At 42.9% G+C, this 11919-nt stretch overlaps 1 protein-coding gene across 1 annotated transcript in view; it reads right to left on the bottom strand.

Annotated features, from left to right (window-relative positions):
• The window catches only part of LOC104526402 (dedicator of cytokinesis protein 7), a gene marked incomplete at its 5' end in the record, with an annotated part of 47415 nt that overhangs the window by 8528 nt on the left and 26968 nt on the right, over window positions 1-11919 (bottom strand). The window contains 7 exon segments of the mRNA XM_029085417.1: window positions 3599-3613; window positions 4664-4795; window positions 5713-5856; window positions 7192-7384; window positions 8346-8446; window positions 9266-9424; window positions 10757-10909. Coding sequence (XP_028941250.1) covers window positions 3599-3613; window positions 4664-4795; window positions 5713-5856; window positions 7192-7384; window positions 8346-8446; window positions 9266-9424; window positions 10757-10909 — 897 coding nt within the window.

Raw genomic sequence — 11919 nt, 5'->3', positions numbered from 1 at the left:
TGAACCCTTCATTTACTCATCACTACCTTTTCAAAGCCACAGTTCTGGACAGTATTACCCATGCTACAATCCCTCAAAGCCCAGTATTTCCAGCTTCCTGCGCTAGTTTCTTCCATTCAATCTCAATTTTAGAGGCAGAAGTCTGTGATCCAGAGCTTCTTTCTCAAAGCACTTCCCAAGGCAGCATCAGGTCTGCCCAAGGGGAACTGCCCATATATACATCTCCCCAGACCTCACCAGGGGGTGGGCATGCTCCAGGGGGAAGTTGGTGGGATCCTGCCCTGACCCATGGGTACATCACCCAAGCGATGGAGGACACACTGCTGCTCATCTAACTCAACTCATGTGTTTTTTCCTACCTACTTGGCAAGTGATTTTCAGGCTATGAAGACTTTGCAGAACCTGGTCTCCACAAGGTATCCTGCCACGTGGACATCTGCCCAGACAGCTAGTTGTTGCAGGCAGTGTATATTTATGCTGCTGTAAAAAATAACTGCGAGTGAGGAAGAAAATGCTGTTTGTTGATCAGCATTAATTAATAAGGAGTTCTGGTGGCCTTTACTAAATGCATAAAATAAGAGTAATGGGGCATTGGGAAGTCCCAGGAGTGGTAGCAGCAGGGAAGCCTGGTGAGATTCAGTGTCCTCGTGTGAAGGCAGCTCCCAACTTAGGTACTTGTTTCAGTGTCATGAAGACCAACTGCATTGGCTTTTCCTGATAAATCCCGTTGCTGAAACTCAGTTATCATAAGGATCCCAGGGAGAAAAGCCAGCAGTGAGGAGCACTGGTGCGACAGAAGCATCTCCCCACAAAGCTCTGGATCCATCAGCCACAAACCTCATGTTGGGGGATCTGTGCCTGGAAACAAGGGGCTGGAAACACACTTCTCCAGGAGAGCAAACACCTCCAGGCTATTCCCTACCTCACACAGACAGTCAGTAGCTACCAGCCCCCTGAGATTAGGAGAGCTCTGTTTCTTGCCTGGCATTAAGAAGATGGGATGGTTCTGTAACTAGGATCTTTTAATTTAAATTTAGCCAATACCAAAGTCTATCTAATCACAGTACTGAAAACAAACAAACAAAAAAATTAAAAATACTCCATGGTCTTGTTTCTGAAAAGAGCTAAAAATGCAGATATGAGGGAGAAATTATTAAAAGCATTTTATCTCCTATTATTTTATGAAAAATAATAGGTCTTTGGGAGGAGAAGAGAATGAAGGTGAACACTGAATAGCCATTACAGAACTGGCAGAGCAGATAACAGCCATCATGATTTATGAAGGTTCATGATTTGTTATTATGCATGGTAAATACCTTTCAAAATTGCTGGGAATCAAGTTTGAGAGTTATCTCTTGCACGCACACAAAAAGCTTTGCCAACAATATGTGAAAAACCAGATGCAAGAGTGATCATCTGCTTTCTTCACCAAGACCAACACCTGAAGGCAGCGTCAGCCCCAAGTATGTAGGAATAGAAGTAACTCCTTCATGCACACTGTGCAGAATGCAAAATCCAACCATCTTCACCAAACTGAGCATCGTTATTTTCTTGTTCAATTGTAACCCAAGGTCCTTCGCAGTGTTGCCAACTATTACAAGTCTTCCAATATTGATTTTTTGAAAGGACCAACTCCTGGAGTCCTCCTATTTGATGGTAAACTCACCCTACATACTTCATAAAGTATTTTTGAATTCTTACAGCATAGCATGAAAAGATTTTTCCTAACAACTTTCCTAACTGGAAAGTAAACAAAAAGAATTAATTCATCATTTATTCAATGAACAAACACACAAGCAGAAAAACCCACCGCTTGGTATGTTTAAGCAGGTCTCAGCAATGCATTGGTGCCAGACTCAGGATACTTCAGTGCTTGTAGTTGGCAATACTACTTTCCTTGTGACATGAGGGGGGTGGTCCTGCTGTTGGCATAGCTCTTTGGTAAAATGAAATTGGGGTATCCACAGTGTAAAACAAAAAAACAAAAAGGGGGGGGGGGGGGGGGGGGTTTTTGGGGGGGAAAAAAGGAGAAGTGGGGAGGAAAAAAAAAAATTCCACAAGTAGGAACTTACCACAATAGACAATAGTAAGAGTGGGGAGGAGGGTCAGCAACCAGGGCGACAGAGGAGAAAACAGAAAGTATTTAATTAGGGAAATTCCAAAAAACAAACAAGCAGCAAATTGGCAGCAAATAAACTTCAAAATAAAAAAGGGTGAGCATCAATTAAAGTATTTAAAATCAGGAAAAAGGGCAAAACATGCAACAAATCTGAAAGCTACAAAGCACAAAGATCAGAAAAAGTGTGGCAATGAAGGAGCACGATGACAGACGAGAACAGAAACCATGGGTGTCTTTTACCATGCAGTAAAACATGACTGAGTGATGTTAGAATCATAACCAATGACAGGATTTTCTTCAGGGGTCGATTTAGGGGCAGACTAATCAAAATAGATGCTCACAGGCCTTCACGTTTGTCAGCTATTGAACACAGATCATTTACACTCCTAGGCCGTGTACTCTGGGTTCCTGTGCTGCCTCATCTGCTGGGACTTTTCACAGGAACAAGTAAATTATTCACAGGGCCAGCCCTTCAGTGTCAGAAGTTACTTTTAAGCTACTGAATTTCATTTCTTGCTAGGTTGGAATTAAAACTGAGGTTCAGACATCATCAGCCCAAGTTATTCGCATCACACAAAGCCAAAGAACTTTGTCCTTGGCCCCAGTTTGGGCAGTGTGGGCTTAAATGCTCTCCTGTGGTGGAAACATGGAGTGAGATGGCCCATACCGAGTTTCCCTGATTTACAGAAAAGCAGAGATTGACTGGACAGCCTAAAACTAAGCAAATAACGTAACATCATATTCACAAAACATTTAAAATGTCTTCTGAGACTTCTCAATGCTCATGTACCCACTGTGTCAACTGGACCAGGGCCTGAGTTATCAAACTCGCTGTGTGGTGTGTGACTGAGGATAAAGCTGACTGGGTTGTCTGTTTTTAATCTACACGGGTGGTTCTCGTGGTGTATGTTGTAGAAATGTGAGCAAACAGCCTCTACAAAAATGAAAGCAGCAAAACTAACTCCAGTTAACACAACCGAGCTATTTTACTGCCAGATAAACAGCTACATAACAAACTGATTGTTCTGAGAGGAGCAGAATGAAGTAGTCTGTTCTCTGAGATGTGGTCTGCACACGCACTCAACCAGTTTTGTGTTTCAGTACCTCTGAGCATTATTGCTTAAATCGACCCCTGTGGGTGGGGTGAAAATATGGTATGAAGGGATGATATTCTGTGTCAATGCTGATGAAAAGAAATATAAATAAATTATAAAAACAAACTAGTGATGATACAGTGGCTCATTCACCAAAGAACCTCATTAGTGGAACACATGAGCATCCATGCACTACCTACAGCTTCTTATGAAGAATTTCCTACTACAACCACAATCGGTTTATTGGTATTTCTTTGGTTAATGAATTGTTTTAACAGCAGACAGCAACAGAAATACCCACAGCTAGCACATGTGGGCAAGCGTTGGCGTGAGTCATCTGAAAAATCTATTAGTGTTCTTTACTAACTAAAATGGAGTTACCTACCTCCCAGCCAGTACTCTGTGTAATAAAAAGTAAAAAGCGCATGTCACAGAAACAAAAAAAAAAGTTTCAAAGGCCAAAACATGACCATCAATATAAGGTATCATAAAACTGAAATGGTTTTCATGATTATACATCATCATGCATCCAAAACAGCCTCCTCTGGCCCAGAAGGATACTCAATGATTGTCTTCTATCAGTTCATTTAACCCCAGGAATATGGCAACACCAGAACACGGAGGAAACCACCAGACCCTCAGCTGGATCCTACAAAATTGATGCACTGATCAACATCTACAGAGGAGCTGATGGGTTAACTACACACAACCACAGCATAAGGGTTACCTACACCAACAGACCATCACCAGAAAGCTGGTCAGGGTGGGGGGTTCAAGTAGCACTGGTGTGTACTGGAGGAGGGTCTGCCGAGTGCCTGCCCCGATAGAAGGGCATGCACCCAACAGGCCTCTCCTAGAAGATAACACGTGCTGCTTGAGAGTTGCTATGTGCTCTCATCTCCTGCTTAGCTGTGGTTGGTTGAGCTTTGTGAGGGTTGGTAACTTCTGATGTCTCTCATCTAAGCTGGTGGGTTTTGCACCATCTGAGTTTAGAAAGGTTCCTTCAATTATTTATCAACCATATGAATAGATAAATAAAACCACAACATTTATGAACGTTACCTACCAGGCTAAAGGCAAGATACAGAGTTTTTCCCAGAAATACAGTATGCAAAACACAAGTTAAAATAATATCTGAAAGGATAAACTGACAGATGATTGGAATTTTTAACTCTTGGATATTTCTAAAGTTACACTGAAACCTGGTATGTGATGTTCTCTCCTGGTTTCTCATGTTAAATCTCCAGAGAGAAAAAAATCCTGTTAGCTATCCTTGCATTTACTGTGGACCAACACAAATCATTTGACAATTCTCATGTAAAAAATGAGATTAAAATGTTCTAATCTCCGATTAAAATGTTTTTTTCCTTAACAGGGTAGTTTTTATTTGCATTGAGCATTTGAAGTTTCTTCACAATTCACATTTGCAGCTGAAAATTCAAACCATTACCTGGTGAACAATCTTGCTGAATGCTTCCTGGAGTTTACCATGAATAGTAGATAGCTTCTTGGCATCTCTATTAGCTTCATGAATAGGAATAAGGACTTTGTAAACCTCATTAACTGCTTCATACATGCCAGCCTACAAAAACAAGGTCCATCAGATTGCTTCATCAATTCAACAGCAAGAATGATACACACTACCAGCATTTAAATTATAAAACTGCAAAATGAAAAGGTGGCACTGTGATGTAACCAGCACTTTTTCTTAAAATATACCCACATATGAATGGAGTAAAATCTCCCATCACCTTTGGAATCAAGAGCCTGCTGCATTACACATTGCTCCTAATAAAGGAGATTATTAACAGAATCAAAACTGGGATATTTTGGATGGATATATGCACAAGAGCACAGAAAGCTAAACAGGATCCTAACCAAATCTATGGGAATGAAATATGGAAACTTAAGGGCACACCACAGCTTGTTCTGTTCAGTCCATCTTCAACCTAACTGACTTCAACATCCAATTTCTGGCACTCTGTGAGCCAGATTTTGTGAGGTTTCCTTAGGATGTGTCTAATGGAGGGGATCCAGTCCACAGCAGGGGTTCTAGGTCTTTGCTCTGAAGTTATTCCTGCTTGTACTTAAACCCACTGAATGATGTTTCACGTTGCGTTGTGGGAAACAATTCACTTGCCTTCCTTGGTTTCTGATGGATACACTACTATCAGCTCACTGACACTGCTCACATAAAGCTCTCAGCCCACTCTTTTTGAAGAGGAGGAAAAACATTACGGCCTTTCTTTATTGTGAACTCTGAAATGTGCAGGGATGAAGTGAAAGAGACTGGAAATGCACAAAGGCCTCTTGATCCCAGACCCTGTTCTTTTCACTGTTTACTCCAGAGGGCAAACTGAGCTGCCTTGAACAACTAAAACTCCCAACGCTGCACGCAAATTAAGTGGTTACAACAGAGTTATACATAAAGAAAACATTTTCCTTCCCAGCAGTATAAGATTGCTGAAGAAGAAAGGTAAAGAAATTAAAGTCTTCTACCATGGAGAAAGATGCTGCAGCCTGTTCCAGCAATCCCACCAGACCAGCTTCTGTAAAATACTTTCCGGAACAGATACCTTCTTCATCAGGTGACACAACATCATCAGAAACTGCTGACTCTTCCAAAACATTAGAAGATATATTCTAAGGAGATAGAATGTAGATCAAATATTTTTACTCAAGTTAAAATCATTCAATGCTTTGAATACTTTGAAAGGCAGACGATTTTCAATCAAATCCTAAAACTTTTGAAGAGGTAGCTTTCAAATCCATTTTGTTTAATTTCCTCCTGAACCAGCACGGTACTTTAGCACCGTGGTACTTTAACTAACTGGACCAGACCACCTACACATTCAGAGCTAAGTATGTGCTTGTTTGCTCTACTCAGTATTGTCCTGCTTAACCTTGCTAGTCAAGAGGAACCACCTTCATCAACTGCACCCATTATAAAATGTTTGGTTAAAGAGGGTAAAACCCCACCACTTAAATGGAGAAATAAAAAGAACTGGATTCACTCAGTACTATGGATGCAAAGATTTTCACAAGTTGCTGTAATGCATTATCCCCAAAACAAACCCAATGAGTGCAGTATGTATGTAGGCACGGTAATGTTTGGTACATGGAGATATTCAGTATCTCAGCAGCCCATGACAAAACCCAAAAAAGCGTTATGGAGGTGAAGTGCCGAGGTCTGAGCAGTAGGCCTCGAATCAAAGTTGACCTCTAGATGAATCTCCCAACCCAACGTTATATAACCGGCTCATTAGTGAAATATGTACGCTCGTTAGCAAAACATGTACTATAGATGAAATATTACAAGAATATATTCATCTTTTCCTGTTCAACAGTATGTTGTCAAGGCCGTGAGACCAGGTGTCTGGCCTTGTTTGGAAGGATGTGGTCAAAGCTGAGTAGATAAAGAAACTCCCTTGGTTCCTCCTTGAGCCCTGGCCAGGCTTTGGGTTGGAACCAAAGGGAGAAAGTTACCAGAACAGTAGCTTCCCAGAGGCATCTTGGATACTGGCCAGATCTGGGATGTGCCTGAGCGAAGTGAAGCCAACCCGCCAGATGTTACCGTGCCTTCTCTTTACATAATTTGCTTGTTAAAGTGTATAAAAGCAGGACCCTCTCACAGCAAAGATGGAGACCTCACCTACAAGTGAACACACTGTGTAGGGCTTCCCAATTGCCAGGAAAGGTTCTCCGGACCCTTTGCTGTGATCAGGGCTCCCCAGCTGATGCACAGGTCTGGATGATGGTAAAGTATTGGGGCAGTAAGTGATGTATGTTAATCACTATGCTGCTTTCTCTTATGTAGTAATTATTAGGTGCATTGCCCTGTTTGTCTTTGTACCCTGCTCATGCCTTTCATTTTCCACTTTAAACTAAAGTAAAATAAGTTTGTTTTTATTTTCAGGTTGGTGTCCGTGTCCTTTTTGCTAAGCCCATCAATTAGCAAAACAGGAGGATAATTCCTACCTGAAATGTAACACATCCTACAGGGAGGTATTTTCGGTCTTCCAGCATACTGAGATATTCAGCCACCAAGGCTGCAGAGTGGACCAGGCACTGGGCTGATTCGGCGTGATTGCTCCTCTCTGAGTGCTTTCCAGCCATGTTCTGCAGCCAGGTCAGGCGCAGGTCAGGGGAATTCTGATAGCCCTTTGCAATCCTAATTGAAAAGAAAACCTCTGTGATTAATACTTAGTTACTTCTGCTTAAATAACAACCCTCCTCACTGCTAGGCTATCTAGAAACACATGAGATAAGCTATATAGATGCAAAGTTACCCTCAATTACTTTACAGATTTTTGAGACAGTGGTGGGTAAGCAACTGATGGCAGTATTCTTTTATGGGTGACTGCTGAAACTCTTGACCAAAGCTCATACTTCACTTGGAGACTGGCAGTAAGCCAAAGGTGTGGGACAACCAGAGCAGACCTGCCTGACAAAATGCAGGCTGCTTATGATAAATGTTGCTTATGATAAAATCTCTGCTGCCTTCTAAGAAGCCTTCAGGACCATTTGTGCAGACAAAACCATGCGATTGGGCAGCTGGGATCTTAACATGACACTGGAATATCTTTTGCATGTGGAGACCATCATATGTACCACCACCAAAAAGCCTTTTGTGCAAGTAGGTCCTGGGATATCCTTGATGCAAGCAGGGGAGTTGTCTTTACTCAGGTGGAGGATGAGATTGTCAGAGACTGCTGGGGAATGGAAACTACTTTTATCCAAGATAAGCTACATAAATGCCAAACACATATTAACACCACATTTGAACACAACAGACAGGTACATATTGGTCCATGAGCACTGTGATCTGGAACTGCTCCAAAAACAAGTTCTAGAAGGGCTCAAAAATGCAACATCTGAGTCCAAAACCAAACAGCAAGTAGCTGTCTTAGTTTCAAGTGAAAGGTAAATCATGGCAAGCAGTGGAAAACAGGTTTAAGTTTGAAGTAAAGTAATTGCTACTAAAAAACAAGTAATCAAAGTTCCCAGCAATACAATACCTCATGCTCGAATTACAGGAAGTGCAGTAGGTACAAAGCTTGGTTCAAACACCATGTGGAGCACTGACATCTACTGTCCCTCCAGTGCAATGGTTATAACTCTATATACTCTACCTGTACATCAGGTCAATCAGCATTTCTGGATCTTCCTGGTGCTCCTTCATTTTAACTGTGTCAGAGAGGATCATATGGAGGTTGAACACGAGGTCCTGGACCTGTAAAAAATACACTGCTGTAATGAACTGGCAATGGGAATCGAGCTACACACTGCTATGTTAGGATCACAGTCACTCTGAACCTTTGTGTGTTTGCACCTTGTTGTCAGAACTAATCAAGGACCTGGGTTTTATGTACTCAGCTGATTTAAAAAAACAAAACAAAACAAAAAAAGTACCTCCTTCAGGGAATGCACACAAATTCCAGCTCCAGCCTGTGCTAAACTTAGTCACAATGGCATATTCACTTTCTACTCCTACAGAGACCTAAATTCATTAGCCACCTTGAAAACATTTGAGAAAGCAGCTGAATGGGCCAAATCTGGAGAACTCACAGAGGAAGATATTGATGAAGCTAAGCTAACAGTATTTGCTGTTGTAGATGCATCAATTGCTCCTTCAGATAAAGGAATGGATAATTTCTTATATGGGATTTCAGATGAAATTAAGCAGTCACACAGAGAACAACTTTTTACTGTCAATAATGATAACCTGGTTGATGTATCAAACAAGCATCTTGCAGTTGGGAAGAGCACTCGTGGTCAAGCTGCACTTGGCCCAGAAAATGTAGATATCACCAAAGATTCCTCATGGGTCAAACGATGAAACGCTGCTGAACATCCAAGCTAATACAAAGCAAGTCAATCTGTGTGACTATCTAATCAGCTTTTTGTAGAAACTTTTAACTGTCCTATGCTCCAACTTAAATGTTCATTACTGCTTCTAACGGTGGCCAACGAACTAGTTAAAAGCTGTCCTTGAAATATGCACGGCCTGTTAATGAACAACACATAACTTCTCTCGTGGTATTTCTTTTACCTGATCAGGAAATGTTGTCTCCCTGAGCTCCAGATCTTCTTCAGCATATGTCAAAATAGTCTTCAAGGAACGTCGCAAAAATTCTTCATTGAAGTTCTGGGATGTCCCCACCAGAGATGAGAGAGACATGGTCACCTGCATTTTCACTCTGGCAAAGTTCTGCAATAGAGAAATTGTTACGGTATTTCAATAACCTGGAGATGCTGCTCTGGTCATTGTACCCTCCTCCTGACAGATACCCAATACAAAAAAGAAAACTCGAGTTTTGTGACCAGGGGTGTCTCAGAGCAGTGATTACAATAAACCTCTGGTGCTGCCAAACTTCATAAGCTGATGACAGAATTATTTAGTTTCAGGTGAAGGTTTCTCCTGCAAGAGAACTCTTTCTGCATGCTCTCCACTCACATACTCTGAAGAGGATGATGCTCAATCCCTCTCGTGATACAGCCTCATTCCAGGCACTCACTTTTGGTTTGGTCTGGCCTAAAGACTGGAGTGCCTGTTAACTCGCTGCTATCAATCCACTAACAGTCCCAGGACCAGTGGGTCCCTCCACTTCTGCTACTCACCATGGGGGACTGTAACCAAAGCAGCGTAAACAAAGATATCGGGGGGAGCACTTTGTGACACATAGCTACATGCATCCCTGCAAAATACCAACTGGAAGAGTTAAGGTTGGGAATTTTCTTGACAATTTAAAGTGCACATGAGTGACTGCTTGACTGCAAAGAGATTCTGGGTGTACAGCTCGGACTCTGACACTGGAGACAGGACACTACTGCTATGCACTGACCAGCAGTGTGAGGTACTGCAAGACCAAGAGGTACTTGCGTGTCCAGAGAAGGGCAACGGAGCTGGGGAAGGGTCTGGAGCACAAGTGTGCTGAGTTCCCTTGTGGCTGAGGGAACTGGGGGTGTTGAGCCTGGAGAAAAGGAGGCTGAGGGGAGACCTTCTGGCTCTGTCCAAGTCCCTTGGAGGAGGGTGGAGAGAGGTGGGGGGGGGTCTGTTCAACCAAGGAACAAGTGACAGGACAAGAGGAAATGGGCTCCAGTTGGGGCCAGGGCAGCTGAGATTGGATGTGAGGAAGAATTTCTTTGCTGAAAGGGTTCTGAGGCATTGGAAGGGGTTGCCCAGGGCAGTGGTGGAGTCCCCATCCCTGGAGATATTTAAGAGTTATCTAAAAATAGTGCTGAGGGACATGGGTTAGTCATGGTTTAGGGGTCTTGGCAGCATTAAGTTAATGATTGTTATAATCATTGTTCCTGATGATCTTATAGGTCTTTTCCAATAGAGGCAATTCTGTGATTCTGTGATCAGGAGCTAGGCAAAGTCATGTCACTGCTGCATGCCTCTCTTCTGTTTGCACGTCATGCTTGTTTCAATGGTAAGCCCTCCAACAGCCTTTCTCCCACAGGAATACACAGAGCTCCATCCAGCAGTCCCCAGCTGGTTCACATATAATAACCCAGTGAAGTGCAGCAGGATACTCACATTCCCAATCTCAAAGTTTTGCCTCATCAGAAGGTAAAGAGAGGCACTCGCATGCGACCGTATCGTGCTGATACTGCTGCTACAGTGTCTCAGGAGCCTCAGGCACAGATCTGCACACTGTTCAGTCTCTTCTTCAAACAGCAGCTCAGGGAACTGGAAAAACAGCACATGAGAAAACAGTGCTTGGACAGACAGGAACAAGCACTCTGGGGAGACCTTCTAGCGGCCTCCCAGTACCTGAAGGGGCTCCGGGAAGGCTGGGGAGGGACTTTGGACAAGGGCAGGGAGTGACAGAACAAGGGGTGATGGCTTGAAAGTGGAAGAGGGGAGATGGAGATGAGATGTGAGGAAGAAATTCTTTGGTGTGAGAGTGGCGAGACATTGTCCCAGGATGGCTAGAGAAGCTGTGGCTGCTCCTCCCTGGAAGTGTTGAAGGCCAGGCTGGATGAGGCTTTGAGCAACCTGGTCTAGTGGAAGGTGTCCCTGCTGCTGGCAGGGGGGTTGGAACTGGATGAGCTTTAAGGTCCCTTCCAACCCAAACCAGTCTGGGATTCTACGACAAAAAAGGCCAGGGCAATCCTCAGCAATGAGTGTACCCTGGCACTAGAGGAAGTCAAATCCCCTCTGTTTGGAGAGAAATGATGCTAATTTGAATCACTTCACTTTTACAGTAAGGAAAAAGCAAACTCACTGTCAGCACTGAAAGACAACTCATTTTAGCCACCCACACAACCTGGTCTTACATCTACACCCTTAGACTGATTTACATCAGTGCTAAAAACTAAGGCTTAAAATCTTGAGCTTTTCCCAGTATACCTACAGAGACTGGGAAATTGTTTGAATAGTGAGCCCAGTAAAACAAATTAATTTAAAGTTAATTTCATACAGCTTAAATTCCACCTGTGCTTTGTGCTCCCTGCTGTCCAGGTGCCTCTGCCCCCTTACCACCACCCAGCAGGAACCCACACCACACTCAGGCTGTGCAAACAGTACCTCTGCGTGCAGCTATCAAACTCTAAATGCATAAATACAGGTACTGATCATGAAAACCAGTCAGGTTTTATCAACCCCCAGACCACACTTCCTGAAAACTAATATTGCAGAAAACAATAAATGCTTGGTGAAGTGACCCTAATGCAAAGGAAGAAAATAGCCCCATCCTC

The sequence above is a fragment of the Antrostomus carolinensis genome, unplaced genomic scaffold, assembly GCF_000700745.2.
Source record: "Antrostomus carolinensis isolate BGI_N321 unplaced genomic scaffold, ASM70074v2 scaffold10406, whole genome shotgun sequence".
In the NCBI taxonomy this organism is placed as follows: domain Eukaryota; kingdom Metazoa; phylum Chordata; class Aves; order Caprimulgiformes; family Caprimulgidae; genus Antrostomus; species Antrostomus carolinensis.
The sequence above is the reverse complement of the archived record's forward strand: the minus strand, read 5'-3'. Positions and strand labels throughout refer to the sequence as shown.